The sequence below is a fragment of the Typopeltis vanoorti genome, chromosome 15, assembly GCF_054136105.1.
Source record: "Typopeltis vanoorti isolate ZY-2024b chromosome 15, IOZ_Tvanoo_1.0, whole genome shotgun sequence".
Taxonomy (NCBI): Eukaryota; Metazoa; Arthropoda; class Arachnida; order Uropygi; family Thelyphonidae; genus Typopeltis; species Typopeltis vanoorti.
The window spans coordinates 60,464,576-60,485,681 of NC_143563.1; the positions used below are offsets into that span (position 1 = coordinate 60,464,576).

At 37.7% G+C, this 21,106-nt stretch overlaps 1 protein-coding gene across 1 annotated transcript in view; it reads right to left on the reverse strand.

Moving 5' to 3' along the window:
- Window positions 1–21,106, reverse strand: part of LOC150098795 (glutaminase liver isoform, mitochondrial-like) — a 270,677-nt gene that overhangs the window by 97,313 nt on the left and 152,258 nt on the right. Inside the window, exons 9-10 of the mRNA XM_090405753.1 lie at window positions 8,448–8,506; window positions 8,194–8,311 (exon numbers count right to left, since the gene is read on the reverse strand). Of these exons, the coding sequence (XP_090261879.1) occupies window positions 8,194–8,311; window positions 8,448–8,506 (177 nt within the window). The remainder of the gene's footprint in view (window positions 1–8,193; window positions 8,312–8,447; window positions 8,507–21,106) is intronic.

Here is a 21,106-nt window from a genome sequence, read left to right on the forward strand (position 1 = left end):
ATGCGCTCCCTGAGTCTGTGGTGGATGCTGTGACAGTGAATGAGTTTAAGGCGAGGTATGATAGATACTGTATGAATGTCGAATAGTTGTGATGAAAATGATTTGGGGCCTCCCTCGATGAGTCTAATGACTCCCTGGAGTTGCCCGTAATAATAATAATAAAAAAAAAAAATAATAATAATAATAATAATAATTTTACTCTATTCTACTATAATCTGCTCCTTCCCCTTCAATATACCCTAGTCCTCCTATGGGTTTAAATTTGGAAGAAGGCCAGTTCAGAAGCCTTAAGGTAGCAGCCCTACCACTGGACTATCCATCGCCAGGCTAGTCACCTGACATGGAGAACATTAATCTACTTTTAAGCCAACAGAGAAAGGTAATCGAAATGAATCTATGAAACATGACCCTGGAATGGAAAAGTTAAAACTAAAATGGAAACGACAAAATATAATACATACAGTAAACTGGAATGTAAGAGGTTATAATAAATTTAGTTTAATCCTTTATCCAAGTGTTTGATAGGGGACCTGAAATATCTTCAGGACTGAGGCAACTTGTGGTAAAGGTGGACCAAGCTCTCATCACTCCTTGTCTTAGTATCTCCCATAATACAAAGCACATCTCCTTGCAGACATGTATAATGCTATGCATTATGGGAAGGGCCACTACCTAGACTGGTTTTGACATATATTGGTTGAATCAGGTCTGGGTAATGATCTTGGTCCACCTTTACCACGAGTTGCCTCAGTCCTGAAGATACTTCAGGCGCAAACTTTGTTTGCTTACACTTGGATAAAGGATTAAACTAAATTTATTAAAGTCTAACCAAGTAGAAAAATACTTTCAACATCTTTCTGGAATGTAAGAGGAATAGCATATAAGGAAATAGAATAAAACATTTGACCAAATATTGAATAAAAGAAATTTTCAAATAGCAGTAATCACTGAAACGCAAAAGAAATTAAAAGGAACTATGAGAACTGAAAATTTATGTAATATATTATAGTGTAGTTGACAGAGACCAAAGCAGGTGGTATGATTTGGATTCATAATTCTCTTTCAAAACAGTTAAAATATAAATTATGTAATGAATGAATAATAGAAGCTAGAATAAAAATAGATAGAAGTTATTTAACAATAATTGGTTGGTTTTATATGCCCAGAAGAAGGAAGAGAACAGGATAATATTGAATTTTATAATCAGTTACAAAATATATATAATAAAATAAATAAAAATTATGTAATATTAGCAGGAGACTTAAATGCAAGAATTGGAAACACAAATATTAACAATAATATAGGAATATATGTAGAACATACCCTAAACAGGAATGGTAAAAAATTGATTGAGTTTGTAGTTTATAATTACCTTAAACTAATGAATTCTTTCTATAAACATAAAGACATACATAAATATACTTGGGCAGCAAGAGGATGGAAATCAATATTAGATTACTTTATCTTAAATGAAAAGACATCAAAATTCTCTTTAGATGTTAGAGTTCACAGAGGAGATGAAATAAGTAGTGACCACTTTCTCGTTAAAATAAAATTAAGATTTTCACCTAAATGGCTACAAATAACAAGAATAGAGAGAAAATTTAAAACACTTGTTTATAAAACTGGATTATCATCATCATCAAATTCCTGCATGTACCCTCAAGGGGTGTACAGGATATGATAGTACTATATGAAAAAAAATTACATCATTATTAATTTCCTATCTACAATTTTCCTCCAAATCAGTCTGTTACTTGTCAACACTCCAATATTATCAGATTTTATATTTCTATCGTCTAAAGCACTTTGTACCGTATCAATCCACCTATATCTTGGTCTTCCTCTCGGTTGTTTTCCTGCCAACCTGGCAGAGAACACTTGTTTTGCTAATCTTTCCTCGCCCATTCTGTTTAAGTGACCATACCACCTGAGATTAGCTCTGCTAATGCATTCCTGGATGCTGACAATGTCAAGTTCTTTCCTAATATCCTCGTTTTTAATATGATACTGCCATTGATGCCATCTGTTCACGCCCATAATCTTTCTCAGGACTCTCATATCTGAAGTCTCTAGTCTTTGGTCAAGTGTTTTACTTCTGACCCAGCTCTCAGATCCATAAGTTAAAACTGGTTTGAACACTGTCTTGTATACAGCTAATTTAGTGTTCTGACTAATTTCTCTCTTATTCCATATGAATTTATTCAATTGACTTTTCACCATACCAGCTTTGCTGATTCTGTTGTCTATTTCTATATTTAATTTGCCATCTTCAGTAAAAATCGTGCCTAAGTAGCTGAAAGGTTTTACTTGTTCAACAGGTACTCCATTCACAACACAGTTGACATATTTCTGCCTATTTTCATTGTCTTTGTCTTTTTATTGCTCACCCTCATACCATCTCTATTACAACAGTTATTCAATTTAGTCAGAGAATCTTGCAGATATGTAGCGGATTTATTTAGAAGTATAACATCATCTCCATAAAGCAAAGAGCTGACATTAACATCTCCAATTTTGATATCATGTTTAATACCACTTTCCTTCATAATGTGATTCATATAGATAATGAATAACAGAGGGGATAACGTACATCCTTGTCTCACGCCAGATTTAACATTAAACCATCTTCCTGTACTTCCTTCAATTCTAACTGCTGACTTACAACTCAAATAAAGACTAAGTATTGCTTGATATAATGTCCCATTGACACCATATAACTGCAGTGTATTGAATAGCTTCACTCTTGGGACCTTGTCATATTCCTTTTCCAGATCGACAAAACTAAATACAGATCTTTGTTATATTCCCATGCTTTCTCGACTATTTGTCGTAAAGTGAAGATCTGATCCTGACTTCCTCTATTTGGCCTGAATCCAGCTTGTTCTTCACCAAGCTTTTCTTCCACAATTTTTCTCAACCGTTCCTGAAGTATACTTGCATAGATCTTGCCAGGAACACTCAGTAGGGAAATACCTCTGTAATTCTCACATGCAGTTTTATTTTCCCTTTTTATATATGGGTACTATGAGAGCTCTACTCCAATCATCGGGAATTCGTCCTTCTGCCCAGGCTTTCTGAACTATGCAGTGCAGCCACTGTAAGACTCTTATACCACCATACTTCAGCATTTCTGGTCAAATATCATCTACTCCTGCTGCCTTTCCACATTTCAAGCCTTTGATGGCTTTTTCTACTTCAAGTATGGATATGTATTCCTGACTGCATTCTTGGGCAGTGTTTTTTACCACTGTGCTGTCATCACTGCTTGTTTCATTTAGCAGTTTTTCAAATTAATTACTCCATACTTCAAGGATATCTTTTTCTCCTGTTTTCATGTCACCTTTATCATCTCTAATTCCTTTTATAGCACTCATTCCTCCATTCTTAAGCTTCTTCAACAACCTCCAGAATATTTTGCCACCTTCTTGATATTTATTTTCTATATTCTTGCCAAAGTCCTCCCATGACTTTTGTTTAGCTAGTTTTACACAGTGTTTAGCTTTCTTACATTTCTCTCTGTATTCTGTAAGAGCACAAGCTGACTAATTTGACAGGAACTTTTAGTATGCTTTCTTCTTTTCCTTCACTGCCTCTTTAACCTCCTGTGTCCACCAGGGAGTTCTGATTTTTTTATCCTTACAAACAACCTCACCACATGCCTCTCTGGCAGAATCAATCAATGTTTTCTTCAGAGTTTGCCACTGAATCTCCAAGGTTTGATTCCTGTTCTCAAACTCTTTCATTTTTTCCCTTCAATAATCTTTGTGTATTTTAGTCTACAGCTCACATCTGAGAGCTGCTCAACTTTTATTCGCTTTAAAACTTTCTTGCATGTTATTCTTTTGAATATGAAATTCAATTTTATCCTGCTCAAAACTAAATAGTGATCACTTCCAATTTCAAATCCTCTGTACACTGGTGTCCTGCACCAGGGAGAAAACATCACTATCAACAATAACATAGTCAATGAGATTTTTCTTATTCCTAGCCTCTGCTCTCCATGTGAATTTGTGCACATTTTTATGTTGGAACATGGTGTTAGCAATAACCAGTCCATGTCCTGAGCAGAAATCCAACAGATATTTGCCATTATTATTAGCTTTGCTCTTTTCTCCAAATTTTCGCAAAATATTTTTGTATGTGTGACAATCATTTCCTACTCTGCTATTTAGATCCCCAACAAGGACCAACTTTTCATTTTTCATTGTGTCAGTTGCTTTTTCTAAAGCCTCAAAAAATTCCTCCACTTCTACCTTACTTAATAGAACCTTCCGTGGGACCATAGGCACAAATAAATCTCATTGTCCAGTTCCCCATTCTCATATTTACCCACATTACTCTACTTGAGACTGACTGCCATTCAAGAAGATTAGCCTTGTATTTTGTGTTGAATCCTATGGCTACCCCTTCTTTTTCTTGATTGTCATTGCCTGAATATAACATTTTGTATTTATTGCTCAGAAAGATCTCACCAGTTTTGGTCTTTTTTGTTTCAGTCACCCCTATTATGTCGATCTCGGTACTTATCTTATTCCTCAGCTAGCTCCATTTCTTTGCCATTCAGGCTTCTTACATTGATAGTACCAATCTTTAAATCTGGTGATGTTGAGTTGGGGTTTATTTTTAGATTTGATCCAGTAGCTGACTTTTCGCTGTTCGCCCTGGTTCCCTGGCGAAAACAACGGGGGCCTTGTTTAACCGGGCTACGCCCCAGCCGGCATGAAATTTTGTCATGTTGTACCATCATTCTATATTTTGGTTTAACCAATAAGAATACAATTTGGTCGGCTAAATCCCAAATTGCCAGCCCATCCTCGTCCGTTCAGTATCCAAGTAGATAACCAACAGGGTGCACCACGAGAAGGTGAGGATTGGACATTAGGTCAGAAGCCCTGGTCGGTTCTCCGCATTCCTTTAAAGGCTATGTGAAGGTCTCTTCTCAGTTATACAGCTTTGACCCTTAAGCACCCCCAAACTAGGTTATCAAATGACACAAATATACAATTGCTATGTGAACAAAGAATTAAGCATTATTTAGATAAAATGAAATGAAGAAATAGAAATAGAATGGCTTAACCCTCTCATGCATGAATTTTTATATTTATTTATCTTCTTCTTCTTCTGCAGCTTCTCCCACTTAAGTGGGGTCACAGGAAGGTGTGGAGTCTCCTCCACACCTTCCTGTCTTGTGCTGTCACCACATCCAAGCTCTTCATCTTCAAGTCCTCTTCTACCAGCTCCCTCCATTTCTTCTTTGGCCGCCCATGCTTCCGCCTTCCTTTCACATCTCTTTGCATGACCCTTCTTCCCACATATTCGTCCTCCCTCCTCATCACATGACCAAACCATCTGAACCTTGCCTCCTGTATTTTCGCTCCTAAGTTCGTAACTTTCACTGTTCCCCTGACATAGTCATTTCTCAGACGATCCTTTCTGGTCACACTGCACATCTACCTAAGCATTCTCATCTCTGCTACTTCCATCCTGCTGATGTTATTTTTCCTCAGAGCCACAGTTTCTATAGCATGTCCTATAAATTTTGCCTTTCAGATTGATCGGCACCCTCTTATCGCATAACACTCCAGCCATCTCCCTCCAGTTCCTCCAACCCACTTGTATCCTGCATCCCACTTCCTTCTCAGCTCCTCCATCTTCTTCCACTGTTGAACCTAAGTATCTAAAGTCTCTCACCTTCCTGATGACATTTCCTTCCAGCTCCAGATCTGTCTCCTGGCCGCCACCACCCAGTGCGCAACACATATACTCTGTCTTACTAATTGCTCAGTCTCATACCTCTCTCTTCCAGTACTTTTCTCCATCTTTCCAGTTTAGTTCCCGCTTCTTCTCTTGAATCTACACACAGCAAGATGTCATCTGCATACAACATTGTCCAAGGCGCATCTTCTCTCACGTCCTCTGTTACCACCTCCATCACAATATTAAACATAAACGGACTTAATGCTGACCCTCGATGCAAGCCAACTGTTACTTGAAAACTTTCTGTCTGTCCCAAACAGGTCCGAACACTTGTCTTCACATTTCTGTACATTTCCCGCACCAACCTGACATATTTCTCCGGCACCTTCTTCTCCCTCAGACACCTCCAGACTTCTTGCCTTGGCACTCTATCGTATGCTTTCTTCAGATCAATAAATACCAGATGTAGCTCCCTTTGTTTCTCTCAATATTTTTCCATCATCTGCCGTAACCAAAGATAGCATCTGTTGTTGATCTACCAGGCATGAAGCCAAATTGTTCCTTTGCAATCTCCACCTCCTTCCTCAATCTACCATCAAGAACCCTTTCTAGGATCTTCATTGTGGGGGACATCAACTTTATTCCTCTGTAATTTTTACAGTCTTGTGCATCCCCTTACCCTTGTAGATGGGGACAAGAGTACTCTCCCTCCATTCCTTGGGTATATTTTCCTGTTGGCAAACTTTCATGAACAGGTCCCATAGCAGGTCAATTCCCTCTTCCCCCAGTGCCTTCCATGCCTCCACTGTAATTCTGTCGGGGCCCACCGATTTTCCATTCCTCATCCTCTTCATGGCCTCCGTCACTTCCACTCTACTGATGTTCTGCACCATCCCCTCAGAAGTCTGCCCATCTCCTCTGTGAGTCCTTGCATTTTCCTCATTCAAAAGTCCCTCAAAGTATATTTTCCATCTGTTTCTTATGTCCACATCCCTCCATAATACTCTTCTTCAGCATCTTTGATCTGCCTCACATGTAAGATGTCCTTTGCTGCTTTATTTCTACATTTCGCTAGTTGGTAAATTTTTCTCTGTCCTTCCTTTGTTTCTAATTGATCATACAGATCTTGATATGCCATGGCCTTCGCCTGTGCCACAACTCTCTTGGCTTCTTGCTTTCTCTCTTTGTACACCTCTCTGTCCTCTTCCACTCTTGACTCATCCCACTTCTGCTTTGCCTTCCTCTTAGCTGTCACTGCCACTTGTACATCATTATTCCATCACCAACCCTCCTTCTGCTCTCTAATCTTTCCAGATGTCTCACCAAGCACCTCGATTGCACAGCTCAGGATTACTTTTGAATTATGTTTCCACCATCTTGTACACTTTCCAGTCCATCCGAAATCCTCTCTAACACCTTCTCCCTAAAACGATTCCTCACACTCTCCTCTTTTAAGCGAAACCACTTAATTGTCTTCATCTCAAGGCATCCAGAAGTTATTATCTTCTATCTTATTTTAAAGTCTGCGCACAGCAGTCGGTGTTGTTGTGCTACTTGGTCTGTTGGAATTCCCCCCCCCCCCCACCCCCCCCCCCCCCCACCCCCCCCCCCCCCCACCCCCCCCCCCCCCCACCCCCCCCCCCCCCCACCCCCCCCCCCCCCCACCCCCCCCCCCCCCCACCCCCCCCCCCCCCCACCCCCCCCCCCCCCCACCCCCCCCCCCCCCCACCCCCCCCCCCCCCCACCCCCCCCCCCCCCCACCCCCCCCCCCCCCCACCCCCCCCCCCCCCCACCCCCCCCCCCCCCCACCCCCCCCCCCCCCCACCCCCCCCCCCCCCCACCCCCCCCCCCCCCCACCCCCCCCCCCCCCCACCCCCCCCCCCCCCCACCCCCCCCCCCCCCCACCCCCCCCCCCCCCCACCCCCCCCCCCCCCCACCCCCCCCCCCCCCCACCCCCCCCCCCCCCCACCCCCCCCCCCCCCCACCCCCCCCCCCCCCCACCCCCCCCCCCCCCCACCCCCCCCCCCCCCCACCCCCCCCCCCCCCCACCCCCCCCCCCCCCCACCCCCAGTACAGAGTAATGTTGTGTATTGTCCCCCCAAAAAAACACTGCTTACATGCATCTTAAACTGCTAAAAAATAACTGCCTTTCCAGATTCAGGTGAATCAAATACATTACAACTAGCTGATTTACGTGAAAAAAACAAGGCTGTGCACAAGCCATTTGGATTAGGGAAAAAAAAGTAAATAACAACAGTTTAACTTTCTACAATAAACTGTAGTAGTAGTCACTGTAAAAAAAAGTCATACGTGCATGCACAATACATAGTACTTAGCTTTTCTGTTTAAGGTGTATATTTTTGTTGACATTAAGGTTTTTTTTTTTTTTTTTTTTTTTTTTGTTCTGAAACTTTTTTCTTCCCCAAAAAAAGTTCATCTTATTATGCCTCAGGTATTTAAAAGCTGTATATTCTAAAATTTCATCATACAAACCTGAAAGTAAAAATCCATGACATCTCGAAGATTGGCCTTTTCAGGATAACACTTATTCTCCTTCATGTAAAAGCCAATTGCATAATTTCTGTCTGCTGCTTCCCTTTCTGAGAGAAAGCTGATTAAATAAATGAAATAACCAATTTTACAGAAGGCTATAATAAATGCCAATGCGACAAATGTGCTTTGTATTATTATTTAATGAAATCGCAAATAAAATATACCATTTATAAATGTGCCATTTCTTTACTCACGTTGCATTATTAAATCCAAGATATTCACCACCTGCCATTGCTTTATAATAATGGGAAATCTAAAAAAAATATATACAAAAAATTAGTCTATGAAATCATAAAATTAAAGAAACATATGAAAGTAAACTCACTTTAAAAGAAATCCATCGACATCATATTTTTTAATCATGATACCATATGGTATACGTGGGAAAATTATTAACTATCTGGACCTTCTCATCCTTCTAATTGCTTTCAAATTAAAATATGAATTTTAAATCACTTTAAAATTTCAGAATAGTACAGCATTTGTCTAGCTTATGTAAAATAATTATGATTGTCTGTTAAGCTGTGAATTTCAACACTGCAAATAAGAAATTTGAAAGTGGTCTTATTCCACTGCCTAGTATAAGACCACCAAACTGCTTATTGGAGGAATAAAAGCTTGAAAAAATCCCACATTTGGTCTCTAGAGCAGAAATTCAAACTTATGTAAAACATAAAAATAAAGCAAACCAAAATAACTGAGAGGAGACTGCCACATAGACTTTTAAGGAATGCAGAGAACAGACCAGATCTTCTGATCCAATGTCTAATCCCCACTTTCTCATGATGCATCCCTATTAGTAGGCATCTACCTCAATAATGAACGAGAATGAGCTGGCAATTTCAGACTTAGCATACCAAACTGCATTCTTAGTAGTTTAAGCCAAAATCCAAATGATGGAACAACATGACAAAATTTCATGTTGACTAAGGAGTCATCTGGTTAAATATGACCTTCACTGTTAATGTCAGGGAATCAGGACAAACAGCAAAAAGTTGCTACTGGAACAAATTACAACTCAACATTAGCGGAGTTCAAGACTAGCACCATTGAGATAAGAAGCATCACCAGAAAAGAAATGGAACTACAGAAGAAGTGAACAACTACCAGATCAAAAAAAAAAAAAAAAGTGCTGCCAAAAAAAGAAGATAAAAACAGGTGAGATTCTTCTAAGAAACAAATGTATGATGTTATATTCAGGAAATAATGATCAGGGAAAAAAGTCAGTTCTTACAGTATTCAATGCTAAATATGAAGATAATTTTGAATGGTCAGCATTATCAAGTTGAGTGATATGGGAAAATATTAGAATGGGGAATTGGACTGACAATGAGACTTATTTGTAACTGTTGATCCCACAGAAAGTTCTACTACTAGAAGGCATTTGATATACAAAGAAAAGGAAAACGTTATTCTTGTTGGATTTTCAGAGGAGTCAAAGCAAGAAATGATTACCATAAATGTTTGGGGAACATTTCTGGTACATTGGATGAAGAGGTGCTTGAGAATAAGGCTGAAGAGCTGTGAATAACCTAGATAAGAATTCAGCAATGGGAACAGATCAGCACATATGCTAAAGGAATGCTAAGCTGAATTGACTAGGTCCTTCCTTGACATGTTTTTATGTCTCAGCTCAGGAAAGTACCACAGGAATGGAAAAAATGTGTGACAGCTGAGTTGGGGTGGTGCAGAAACCAGTGTCTCTGGAGTGGTGGTGAGAATTTTAGAGAAGTTGGTTAGAACTTGCATACAGAAATGAATTGATAGCCAGCTTATACTCTGAAAGGAGCAGAATTGGTTTAATAAACAGAGGCCATGTTTTAGCAGTTATTAATCATATTTTATCAGGACAAACAGCAAAAGGTTGCTACTGGAACAAATTCCAACTCAACATTAGCAGAGTTCAAGACTAGCACCATCGAGATAAGAAGCATCACCAGAGAAGAAATGCAACTAGCAGAAAAGAGAATAACTACCAGATCCAAAAAAAAAAAAAAGTGTTGCCAAAACAAAGAAGATAAAAACAGGTGAGATTCTTCTAAGAAACAAATGTATGATGTTATATTCAGGAAATAATGATCAGGGAAAAGAGTCGGTACCTATAGTATTCAATGCTAAATATGAGGATAATCTTGAATGGTCAGCATTATCAAGTTGAGTGATATGGAAAAATATTAGAATGGGGAATTGGACTGACAAAAAATGGTCCAAGGACTGATCCCTGAAGTATACCATTGGTCCTCTTAAATCTGGCAGATTCACAGTTGAATTGGATAAAGGGAAGGATACATTATGATACTGTTGGACTTTGCTAAGGTATTAGATAAAATACCACACGAAAAAGGCTGTTGCATAAACTGGAGAATATGGGAATGGAATATAAACTCTTGACTTGGATAAAAGGGTGGCTGATGAAGAGATATCAGATAGTGATATACAGTGTGTGTGTGTGTGAATCTGCCAGATTTAAGATGACCAGTGGTATACTTCAGGGATCAGTCCTTGGACCATTATTTCTCAATCTATACATTAATGATATTGGAAAGTAACTGGAAGGAGATGTTCAACTGTCTGCTGACAATGCGAACATAGACAGAGCGATCAGGGATACAAGTGATATCCAGCAGTTATAAGAATGATTTGAATAAGATGGTGTTGGATTCTGATTATACAGAGATTTAAGTAATTATTATTTGCTTCAGAATCCAAGATGATCTTCCATCACAAAGGCTAGACTTGTAAACATTATTTAATGTAAATAACTTATTTATATAATTTAATATTCATATAACTATCTTTAACTTTATTTAATATTTAATTATTTAATCAAAGATATATGTATTAATAATGAAAATACTGTATTAAATATTATTAAGCTATTTTATTTATTACTATATTAATATTATAAGAACTTGTATTTGATAATTTAACTGCGCTTAATTGAAATGTAAATATTCTCTATTTATTCCTGTTGGTAGAAGTTTAACGTTATGCAATAGCTCAATTTTATTATATTTTGTTTGGTTGTCATGGAAACGTATGTAAGTGAGCGAGCACGTTTTTGGAACACCACATGAGGAGAAGGTTTATTGAAAAGAGTTTTAGAAAGAAATCACGAGAATAATTTAGGTGGGAAGAACAGATATACAAGCGATGAACGCTGAAATTATGAATTAAAGAGATAGATTAGAGAGAGAAAGGAGAGGATTGGCATTAGGTTCGAATCGGCGCATTCGGGAATCACAGTGCAATAATAGCGAGTTGGCAAGTCACTCAAGCAGCTAAATAAAGTCTACTAGTCAAGAGGCGGTTAGCTAATAAGTTGTAGAATAACAATTATAGCTACGGAAGACGGCTGAGTGAATACTAAATAGACTAGCGATATTTGAGTTGAGATTCAATTTCAGGGCCGACCTTTCAAGGACATATGGAACCTTGAAGCAAAGCACAGAGTTATTAGAGAAAAGTAGGGGCTGTAAAATTGAAGTTTACCGATAGTTGTGTTTGGAATTGTAGTGTCTAAAGAATTAAATGCTGGAAGAGTGAACAGCTGTGCATATAAAACCTCAAGTTAAGGAATTATTGTGTATTGCCTTAATTCATGAGCGATCAGTGGTACTACATGCAAGAACGTTTGTTTATGTGTGTAGTGACTGATGATTAATTCAGTTATTGCTTAGAAGATTTATTTAATGAGTGCCGTATACTGTTTAAGTGTTTACAGTTATTAAAAGTGTTTGTGTATAAGTTGATGAAGATAAAAGATTATCAGTAAGATTATTCCAAACATTAATATTCCTATACAGAGAAGTGTGTGAGTTTCATCCTAGAATTTCGTTATGTTAACAGTAACTATTGTGAAAATTAGCTAAAGTGTAAATTTATAAGCATTTGCTTGTGAAGAGGTATTACTGCAATTTTTATTGTATTTAAAACTTAAAGAACTATGAGATATTGATGTGAATGATCATTAAGGAACTTTATTAAATAGCTAAAAAAGGAACTGTGAGAAGACTGTATTACAGATAACAGAATTACCATTGTCTGAGTTTGCATGACTTTATTATCAGAAAGGATGAAGTGTTTATAATAACTTGTTTAGTGATTTGAACTTAAGTGTATAATTTGTGATTATAAAATTAAATGCTTGTTTTTGTTAATCAAAAGTTGCATTTTGCCTGAATCTCTTTTACTGCACCATTCATAAAATATTCGAACCAAAGCGGGTGAATTAAGTTAGTTAAATATACTCAGCCAGTATATATATTAAGGAGAAATAGTTGAGGGTTGATTTATCTTCAATTCTTGAACTAATTCAGATATAGAGTGGCGCAGTCTATAAATATAAATTTTCTCTATATTTGTATTAGAAATCAACTAGCAACTATTTTTTAGGTTAAGAACATCGTAATAACTAAATGTCGGATCCAAAGTATAGATTGACAAGAAGTAGGATCCAACAATGGAAATGTGGACAAATGATAATGGTTATCAATTCAATGTTAATGAGAATAAAGTTAAGCACTTTAGTATGATGAGATTTCCAGTGACATATTATATTAGTTCAAAGGTCACATAGCAAGATTTTGCAAATACAACTCAGAGGATAATTGTGATGTTGAAACAAACACTGACATATAAGGATAAGAAAGTCATTTTGCCTGTTTAAATGGCCTTCATATGACTGCACCTGTGCACACATATTGGGTCATCTGGGTTTTGAAGATGATAAAGCAGGTGTGAAAAGGATGGAAAGAAACATTACAAAGGTTTTATCAGGATTATGAGAGAATTGGCAGTGTGTAAAGAAAGTTCCTGTTTCAGATAAGTTTTTTGAAATAACTAATAGTATAAAAGTGTGTGTTCATGAGTAAGCATTACTGTAAAGGTTGGGACGATTGCAGTGTTATTAGTGTGTGGATTTTTTGTTTAAGTTTATTTATGAATTTGTTGAAATTAGAGCTTAGTATAGTAACCAGCGAAGGAAAGATGGCAACAGCTTTGTCCATGCAGGAATTTAATTTCAATTTCAGTCATTTCATGAAATGTGAGGTGTGCTATATGTACTCATTTGATTATATAGAGAAATTGTGAATACTTAAGACAGATGAAAGGAGGGTGTGTGCAAAGTGTGAGCTAAATGAGGACTTGATGAGTGCTAATATGTTAATAACTGAAAGTGTTAGTAGTGAGAATGCTCATCTGATAGAAAAGAATAGTGTAAAAAATGTTAAAGTTTTGAAAAAGAGAACGAGCGATATGAGAAACTTAACAATTGATGGTAAGAAAGACGAAAGTGATGTGAATGTGGCAGAAGTTAAAAAACAAAGTGCAGTTAAAGATAAGGTGGTGAGTGGCATTGGCTGCAAATAAGCATTTATGGCTGGTAACAAAATTGAGAGAATGAATGGGAGTGAAAATGTGACGCAAGATTCGAAAAGTCTAAAATTCGAAAGGATGAATGAAAGCGAAAATGTGATGCAAGATTTGAAAGATCTAAAATTCGAAAGGATCAATGAGAGCGAAAATGTGGTGCAAGATTCGAAAGTTGAGTTGGTTAAGATAAGGCAAGAGATGAAATGGATGTGGAATGAAGATAAGAGAATTCGAGATATGTATGGAAGAGTGAAAATGATGAAAGCGAATAATATTGGTATAAAAGAGGTAACAAAAGACCAGCAAGTGGTGGTGTATGGCGATTCAATTATTAAAGGTGTGCTGGACAAGAGAACGCACAGTTTGTTTTACTGGAGGTAGAATGAGTCGAGTAATTGAGGCATTGGATATGTAAGTGAGCAAGAGTTGGTAGTTGTAATAGGTACAAATGACTTGACTGCAAACAAAGAACATGTCAGATTGGATATCAGGAGGTTGTTGAGATGGATAAAAGAAAATAGTGTGATAGGAAAGGTAATAAGCATGTTGCCCAGGTATGATGGGTAAAATGAGGTGGAGAGCAAGAATTATGAATGATATGTTAGAGGAAATGTGTTACAAGAAAGGAGCAGTGGTGGCCCATAAAGTTTTAAGTGGGGGGTGCTGCCTATACAAAATAATTTTAAAAAAATTATTTTTTCCTAATTACTAACCAATTTATTAATAAATAAATCTGTAGATTTATTTATTAATAAATTAGTTACTGATAAGGAAAAAATAATTTTTTTAAAATTATTTTGTATAGGCAGCACCCCCACTTAAAACTTCACAGGCCGCTACTGGAAAGGAGTGCAGTTTGTTAATGTTGGGAATGAGTTTGAAGGATGAAGTGAACTGTATAGGAGTGATGGACTGCATTTGAATGGTTTTGGTGTGTGTTGCTTAGAGAGAGACTGCTGCTGGAAAGTAGAGAAGTGAGTGCAGAGAATGAATCTGATCAAGTGAAAACTGATGCGGAAGAACGGGAGAGTAAAACAGGAGAGACTGAAGAGGTGGTTATGAATGAAGAAGTAAGCGCCATGAGTATAGACAATAAGAGAACAGATGTGCAAGACAGACAGGAAACAGGGAGGTTTGGGGTGGACAGAGGAACAGTGTAAGAAAGGTAGATGCTCCAATAGGATGTGAATACATGTGTAGACAAAAAGGGAAGGGGAATGACCTGGGATCAAGGGAAAATAGTTGCATTTGAAAAAGGTTCTAAGATGAATAAGGAGAAAAAGAAATGGCTCAAGTTAAACATGGAGAGGTCACATCAATTAAGTGGTATCAGTGGTAGCTATAGATCCAGGAATAAGCTGCTGTGTTTGTATACAAATGATAGAAGTGTAAGAAACAAAGCAAGGCAAATGAAATGGTTGCATCAATTGAGTCTGTTCACCCAAAAATTGTTGGAATAAGTGAGACATGGTTGGATGAGGACGACATCCTGACAGGAATAGAGATGGAAAGGGTATGATGTGTTTTGTTAGGGTAAAACGGGAGGGGAGCGCTACTGATGATAGAGAAAGGGTTATGTCCATACAAAGTAAAGATAAAATGGGAAATAGTGGTAGTAGTAGTTTTGAGGCAGTATGGTGTGAGAGATAAAGGTGAATAGAATGAAATACATAGTCAGATGTTGTTATAGACCTGGTAATGTGGATGGTAGTGACTATGAAATGTTTAATCAAATTAGCCAAGCAAATAAAAAAGGGTGATCATTATGGGTGATTTTAATTATAACAATATAGACTGGGATGATGAGATAGAAAGTGGAAGTAAAGAAAATGAGTTTCTTGAGTTTTTCAGGGATAACTACCTCAGACAGTATGTAACATAGGGCACACGAGGATTGAGGATCTTGGATTTGTCATCTCATCAAAGGATGTAATTATAAATGAGGTGTTAAATCACCCTCCAGTTGGTGAGAGTGACCATGAAGTGATTACCTGGGTGGTTGCCAGCAGTATGAGAACTTCTGTGAGAAAAGGGTATATGTGGAACTACAAGGCTGGTGATTATGAGGAGCTCAGGAAACAGCTTGCAGGTGTAGAATGTAACGAGGAGTTAGCTGGAAAAGAGAACAATGCAGATTGGGGGAATTCAAGAACTATCTAGTAGAAGCAATGTCTAAATGTATTCCAAGGGTCAGAAGGTTAAATAAGGTAGGTGTGAAATGGATGAATGAAGAGATTAAGCATGTGATACAGAGGAAAAAGGCATTATGGAGGCAGCATAAGAGAAGTGGTAATAACCAATTCCATGAGGTCTACAAAGACCAGACAAGGAGGGTGACTTGGTTGGTAAGGGTAGCAAAAGTTCAGTATGAGCAGCAGTTAGATAATGAAGCCAAAAAAAATCCTGGGGAGTTCTTTCGATATGTAACCAGCAAAAAAAAAAAAAAAAAAAAAAAAAAAAAAATGGAAGGATGACACTGATTGGAGAAAATGGTATAAGGACAACTGCTGCAGAAGATATAGTGGAGATGATTAATGAGCAGTTCATAAAGGACTTTCATTCTTGTGAATTTGAAATTATGGAGAGTTTGAGAGCAGTTGATGATGAGGAGGAGAGAATGACTGTGAGGGAGCAAGAGGTATATGGGAAATTCAGCAAACTCTATGTTAATAAGGCTGTGGAACTTGATAATATATCACCACATATTTTAAGAGAATGTACCAGGAAGTTGGTATCTGCCTTGACATATTTTTTTAATATAAGTCGAGTTCCAAAGGAGTGGAAGAAGGGCCTTCTTTCGCCTTCATAATGGAGGTGATAGAACTCAAGCATCAAATTATAGGCCTATCTGTGTGTCAGGTGTGGTTAAGTTGCTGGAGAAACTGGTAAGAACTGGGATTCAGAATTGGCTGATAACAATGATATTAACTTTGATGGACAGCATGGATATGTTAAAGGGAGATCATATTTTAGTAATCTACTTACTTATTGCAATAAGGTGACGGCTTTCTTGGACAGAGGAAAGGGATACACAGTAGTATACTTAGATTTTGCAAAGTCATTTGATAGAGTATCACATTATAAGTTGATAGTCAAACTAGAGCGAATGAGGTTGGATATTAGATTAGTGCATTGGATCGAAGACTGGCTATCTGATAGGTATCAGCAAGTTGTGTATTGGGGGGGGGGGGGGAGCAATACCCCGGAAGAGGAAAGTCACTAGTGGCGTACCCCAGGGGTATGTTTTAGGGCCATTGCTGTTTAACCTCTATGTTAATGATATGGCGAAGATTTGGATGAGAATATTCAGTTGTTTGCAGATGATGTAAAGCTAGGACAAACTATGAAGAGTAGTTTGAAGATCTATGAAGAGCATAGGACAAACTATGAACCTTAATTTACAGAGTAGAGAAGATTTATAAAATCTTCTCTACTCTGTAAATTAAGGTTTATACTCTGTAAATGTAAGGTTTATAAAATTTGGGAAACAAACATATGATGTAGCATTTACACTTGGTTGGGATATATCGGAGGTGGAGGAAATAAGAGATCTTGGGGTGATAGTGGATAAAGATCTGAAATTTAGGGGACACATTGCCGAAATTGTGAGGACAACACAAAGAATTCTGGGAATGATGTGGAGGAGAATGACTTGTAGAAGTAAGGAGATTCTTGTTAAATTGTATAAGGCTCTGATTAGGCCACACATGGACTACTGTACACAAATTTGGTCACCTGGTTTTCAAAAGGACAGAGAGAGATGCTGGAAAGAATCCAGAGGTGAATGACTGACTAAGGTAGTTTCTGATCTCTGGAATGTTGAATATGAGGAAAGTTTGAAAAGATGCAATTTACAGAGTCAAGTGGATGAGAGGAAGAGCAGTGATATGATAAAGACCTAGTTTTGTTGCGAATGATTGGAATTCTTTGCCTGAGAGGGTGGTGTCTGCAGAGAATTTGAGTGTGTTTAAGGTGCAGTATGATGAGCTGTGTGCATGACAAAACGACCTCCTAGATGAGTCTTTGAGTCTTGGGATAATAATAAATTATGAAGATAGAGTGAGAGTAAAGAGGAAGAGGGAATGATATGATAAAGGCCTATGAACTTCTGGTGTAATATCATCTGATGAATTTTTTGTTATATGGAAGGTGGGGAGGAAAGATGGGAGAATCCATGGAAGTTAAGTTTGCAAGTGATTAAGGGGTAAAAGTTAATTTTTCTCTCACAAAACAGAGTGAGTGGAACAGTCTGCCTGTTGAAGTAGTGAGTGCATGTAGTGCGAGCAAGCTTAAGAGAATGTATGCCACCTGGTAAGAGTGATGTCTAGCTTCCTACAATGAGTCCTTGACTCCCTAGAGGTCTCAGATAATATTACTATTATTTTTTGACAAGCATGCTCTTGGACAGATTCTAGGTGAGTATGAAAATATTATAAAGATGATATAGGATGGATGTTAATTTTGAACTGAACCAAGTCTTCTGATCCTAGGTATTATCAGGATTAGAAGACTTATTTGCATCCAAGGTATTAAGGATTCTTTGAATGTCATTCTGATGAAAGATCAGGAAAGGCTTGCAATGCATAATGTCATTTATACAAGAGTTGAAGGAGAAGAATGATACACCAGGCAGTTAGCTTTATATTTAAGTTGTATCATCATCTAGATGGAAACATTTTAATGATTAGTATTATTTGAACATGTGTGGGAGGGCGAACAGAAAGAAGGAAGAAAGGGTGGAAGTCATTCCCAGTAGCTTTGGTTAGGTTGTAGAAAACTTCACTGCCATTTGAAGAGGAGGAAAGTTTACTGCATTTATCCCTTTCACAAGGTGGATTTGGATTGGTTGGTGTGATTTGCTTTTTAACAGACAAGCTTTTGAGTAGGTAGGCAGGCTGCAAAACAGGAAGTTTTTTTTTTTTTAATGAACCATTTGAGATACTTCATTTTTCCTTGGACTGCTCTGATCACATTTATCAGATAATCAAGGCCAGATAGTAGGCAGTTACATAGAATGAGAAATGAAGACATAGATTCCAGCAAGGATTAATTTATATAGAACAGGATATTTTGCTGCCTTCATGATATTTATGACATGTGTTCTGCCCAGGTTCTTGTGACTTATCTCTTTCAACTTTTATGCATAACTTAACTTTCTTGATAAAGAAAGTTAAGGTTTTTCTATCAACAGAAAGTTTGCTAAAGTTGCTTTTTTCACAGACACCCCATTGAACAAGGTGCATCATGCCATGTAATGAGTCACGTTTGTATCCAGTATAAGTTGGAGGGATATGATACTCCCAAGTCAGTGCAACTGTGTCTGAGAGAAGGGAACTGATGGAGTTTGAAAGAGGCTCTTTCAAACTGAACTGAAGAGACCTCAATAAAGGTCGAAACTAGGCTGGGTAGTGGCCCTTCCATTAGTGCATAACATCATACATATCCGCAAGGAGATGTGTTTTGCATTATGGGAGATACTGGGATAGGAGTGATGTAAGCTTGCTCCACCTTTGCAAGGAGTTGCCTGGTGTTGTACCACCTTACCTCAGTCCTGAAGATACTTTCAGGTGCAAACTTTGTTTGCTCACACTTGGATAAAGGATTAAACTAAATTTATTATAGTCTAACCAAGTGAAAAATAAACTTTCAACATCTTTCTCTAAATCCAGAGTAATTTAATCAAAAAAAGGTGGCACACCTTTTGGCAACTCCTATAGGTAGAGATGACCTTGCTATTGCTTCTGTCTGGTATCTCCACTTATGGGACTGGCTCCCACTGAAGAGAACTCAATAAAGGTGGAAAGTAGTCTGGATAATGGCCTTTCCCTTAATGCATAACGTCATACATATCCGCAAGGAGATGTGTTTTGCATTATGGAAGATACAGATAGGAGTGATGTAAGCTTGCTCCACCTTTGCAAGGAGTGTGCTGGTGTTGTACCACCTTACCCCAGTCCTGAAGATACTTTCAGGCACAAACTTTGTTTGCTCACACTTGGATAAAGGATTAAACTAAATTTATTATAAGTGGTCATACCACCTTAAGTTAGCTCTGCTTACACATAATTGAATGCTAACAATGTCAAGTTCCTTTCTAATATCTTCATTTTTAATATCATTCTCCCATTGATGCTACCTATTCACTCCCCTCATTTTTCTTAGAACCCTCATACCTGTGGTCTCTAGTCATCAATGAAGTGCTTTATTTATAATCCAGCTCTCAGATCCATAACTTAAAACTGGTTTGAATACCATCTTGTGTACTGCTAGTTTGGTGTTTTGGCTAATTTCTCTCTTATTCCATATAAATTTATTCAGCTGGCTACTCACCATACCAGCTTTGCTTCTCTTCCACTAAAAACTGTGCCTAAATAGCTGAAACATTTTACTTGTTGTATAGACTTTCTATTCAGAATGCAATTGATGTGTACAATGGTTTCTGCCTATTCTCATAGTTTTGGTCTTTTTACTTTTGATTTTCATGCCATGTTAGAGCTGTTATTCAGTTTAGTTAGAATCCTGGAAACATGCACTAGATGTGTTTATTAGTACATCATCTGCATAAAGCAAAGAGCTAAGTTTGACATCTCCAATTCTAATATCAGGCCTAATGGCACAATACGATATCCTTTTCTTCAGTTTTCATGTCACCTTTATTGTCTTTGATTCCTTTTTACAGTACTCTTTCCTTCATTTCTAAGTTTTTCAAAAGCCTCCAGAACATTTTGCAACCTTCCTGATATTTATTTTCTACCTTCTTCCCAAGGCTTTTGTTTAGTTACCTTTACACTTAGCTTAGCCCTCTTACATTTTTCTCTGTATTATTTTAGGGAATCTATCTTCTCTGTCTCAGAAATGCCAGTTATGTCTACATGGTACTTTTCCAGTTCTTCTGAAAGTTTGATTTCCCTTCCATTATTCTTATATTGATGGTTCTTATCTTCAGTTCTTCTAATGTTGGGGTTGTTCTTCTTCTTCTACTAGATGCTAACTGGAACTAGTTAGAAATCTTGGGAATATAATGAGGATTTGTATTTAAGTTTGATACATCTGGAAAAGGTATATGAGTGTCAAGAGGTAAGCTCTTCAAAGCGATTAGAATTGAAAGAGGTACAGGAAGATGGCTTGATGTAAAATCAGCTGTGCGACAAGGGTGCACATCATCTCTGCTGTTATTCATTATCTATATGGATCATGTTATGAAGGAAAGTAGTATTATATCTGATATCAAAATTGGCAATGTTAATCTTAGCACTTTACTTTATGCAGATGATGTTGTATTTCTGAATAAATCCAGTACAAGTCTGCAAGATTCCTTCACTAAGTTGAATAACTGTTGTCATAAATTGGTATGAAAATCTGCAATAAAAAAGACAAAGACAATGAAAATATGCAGAAACATTTAAAATATCAGCTGTATCTTGAATGGTGAATCTATAGAACAAGTAAAACATCTTGGCTATTTAGGCACAAGTTT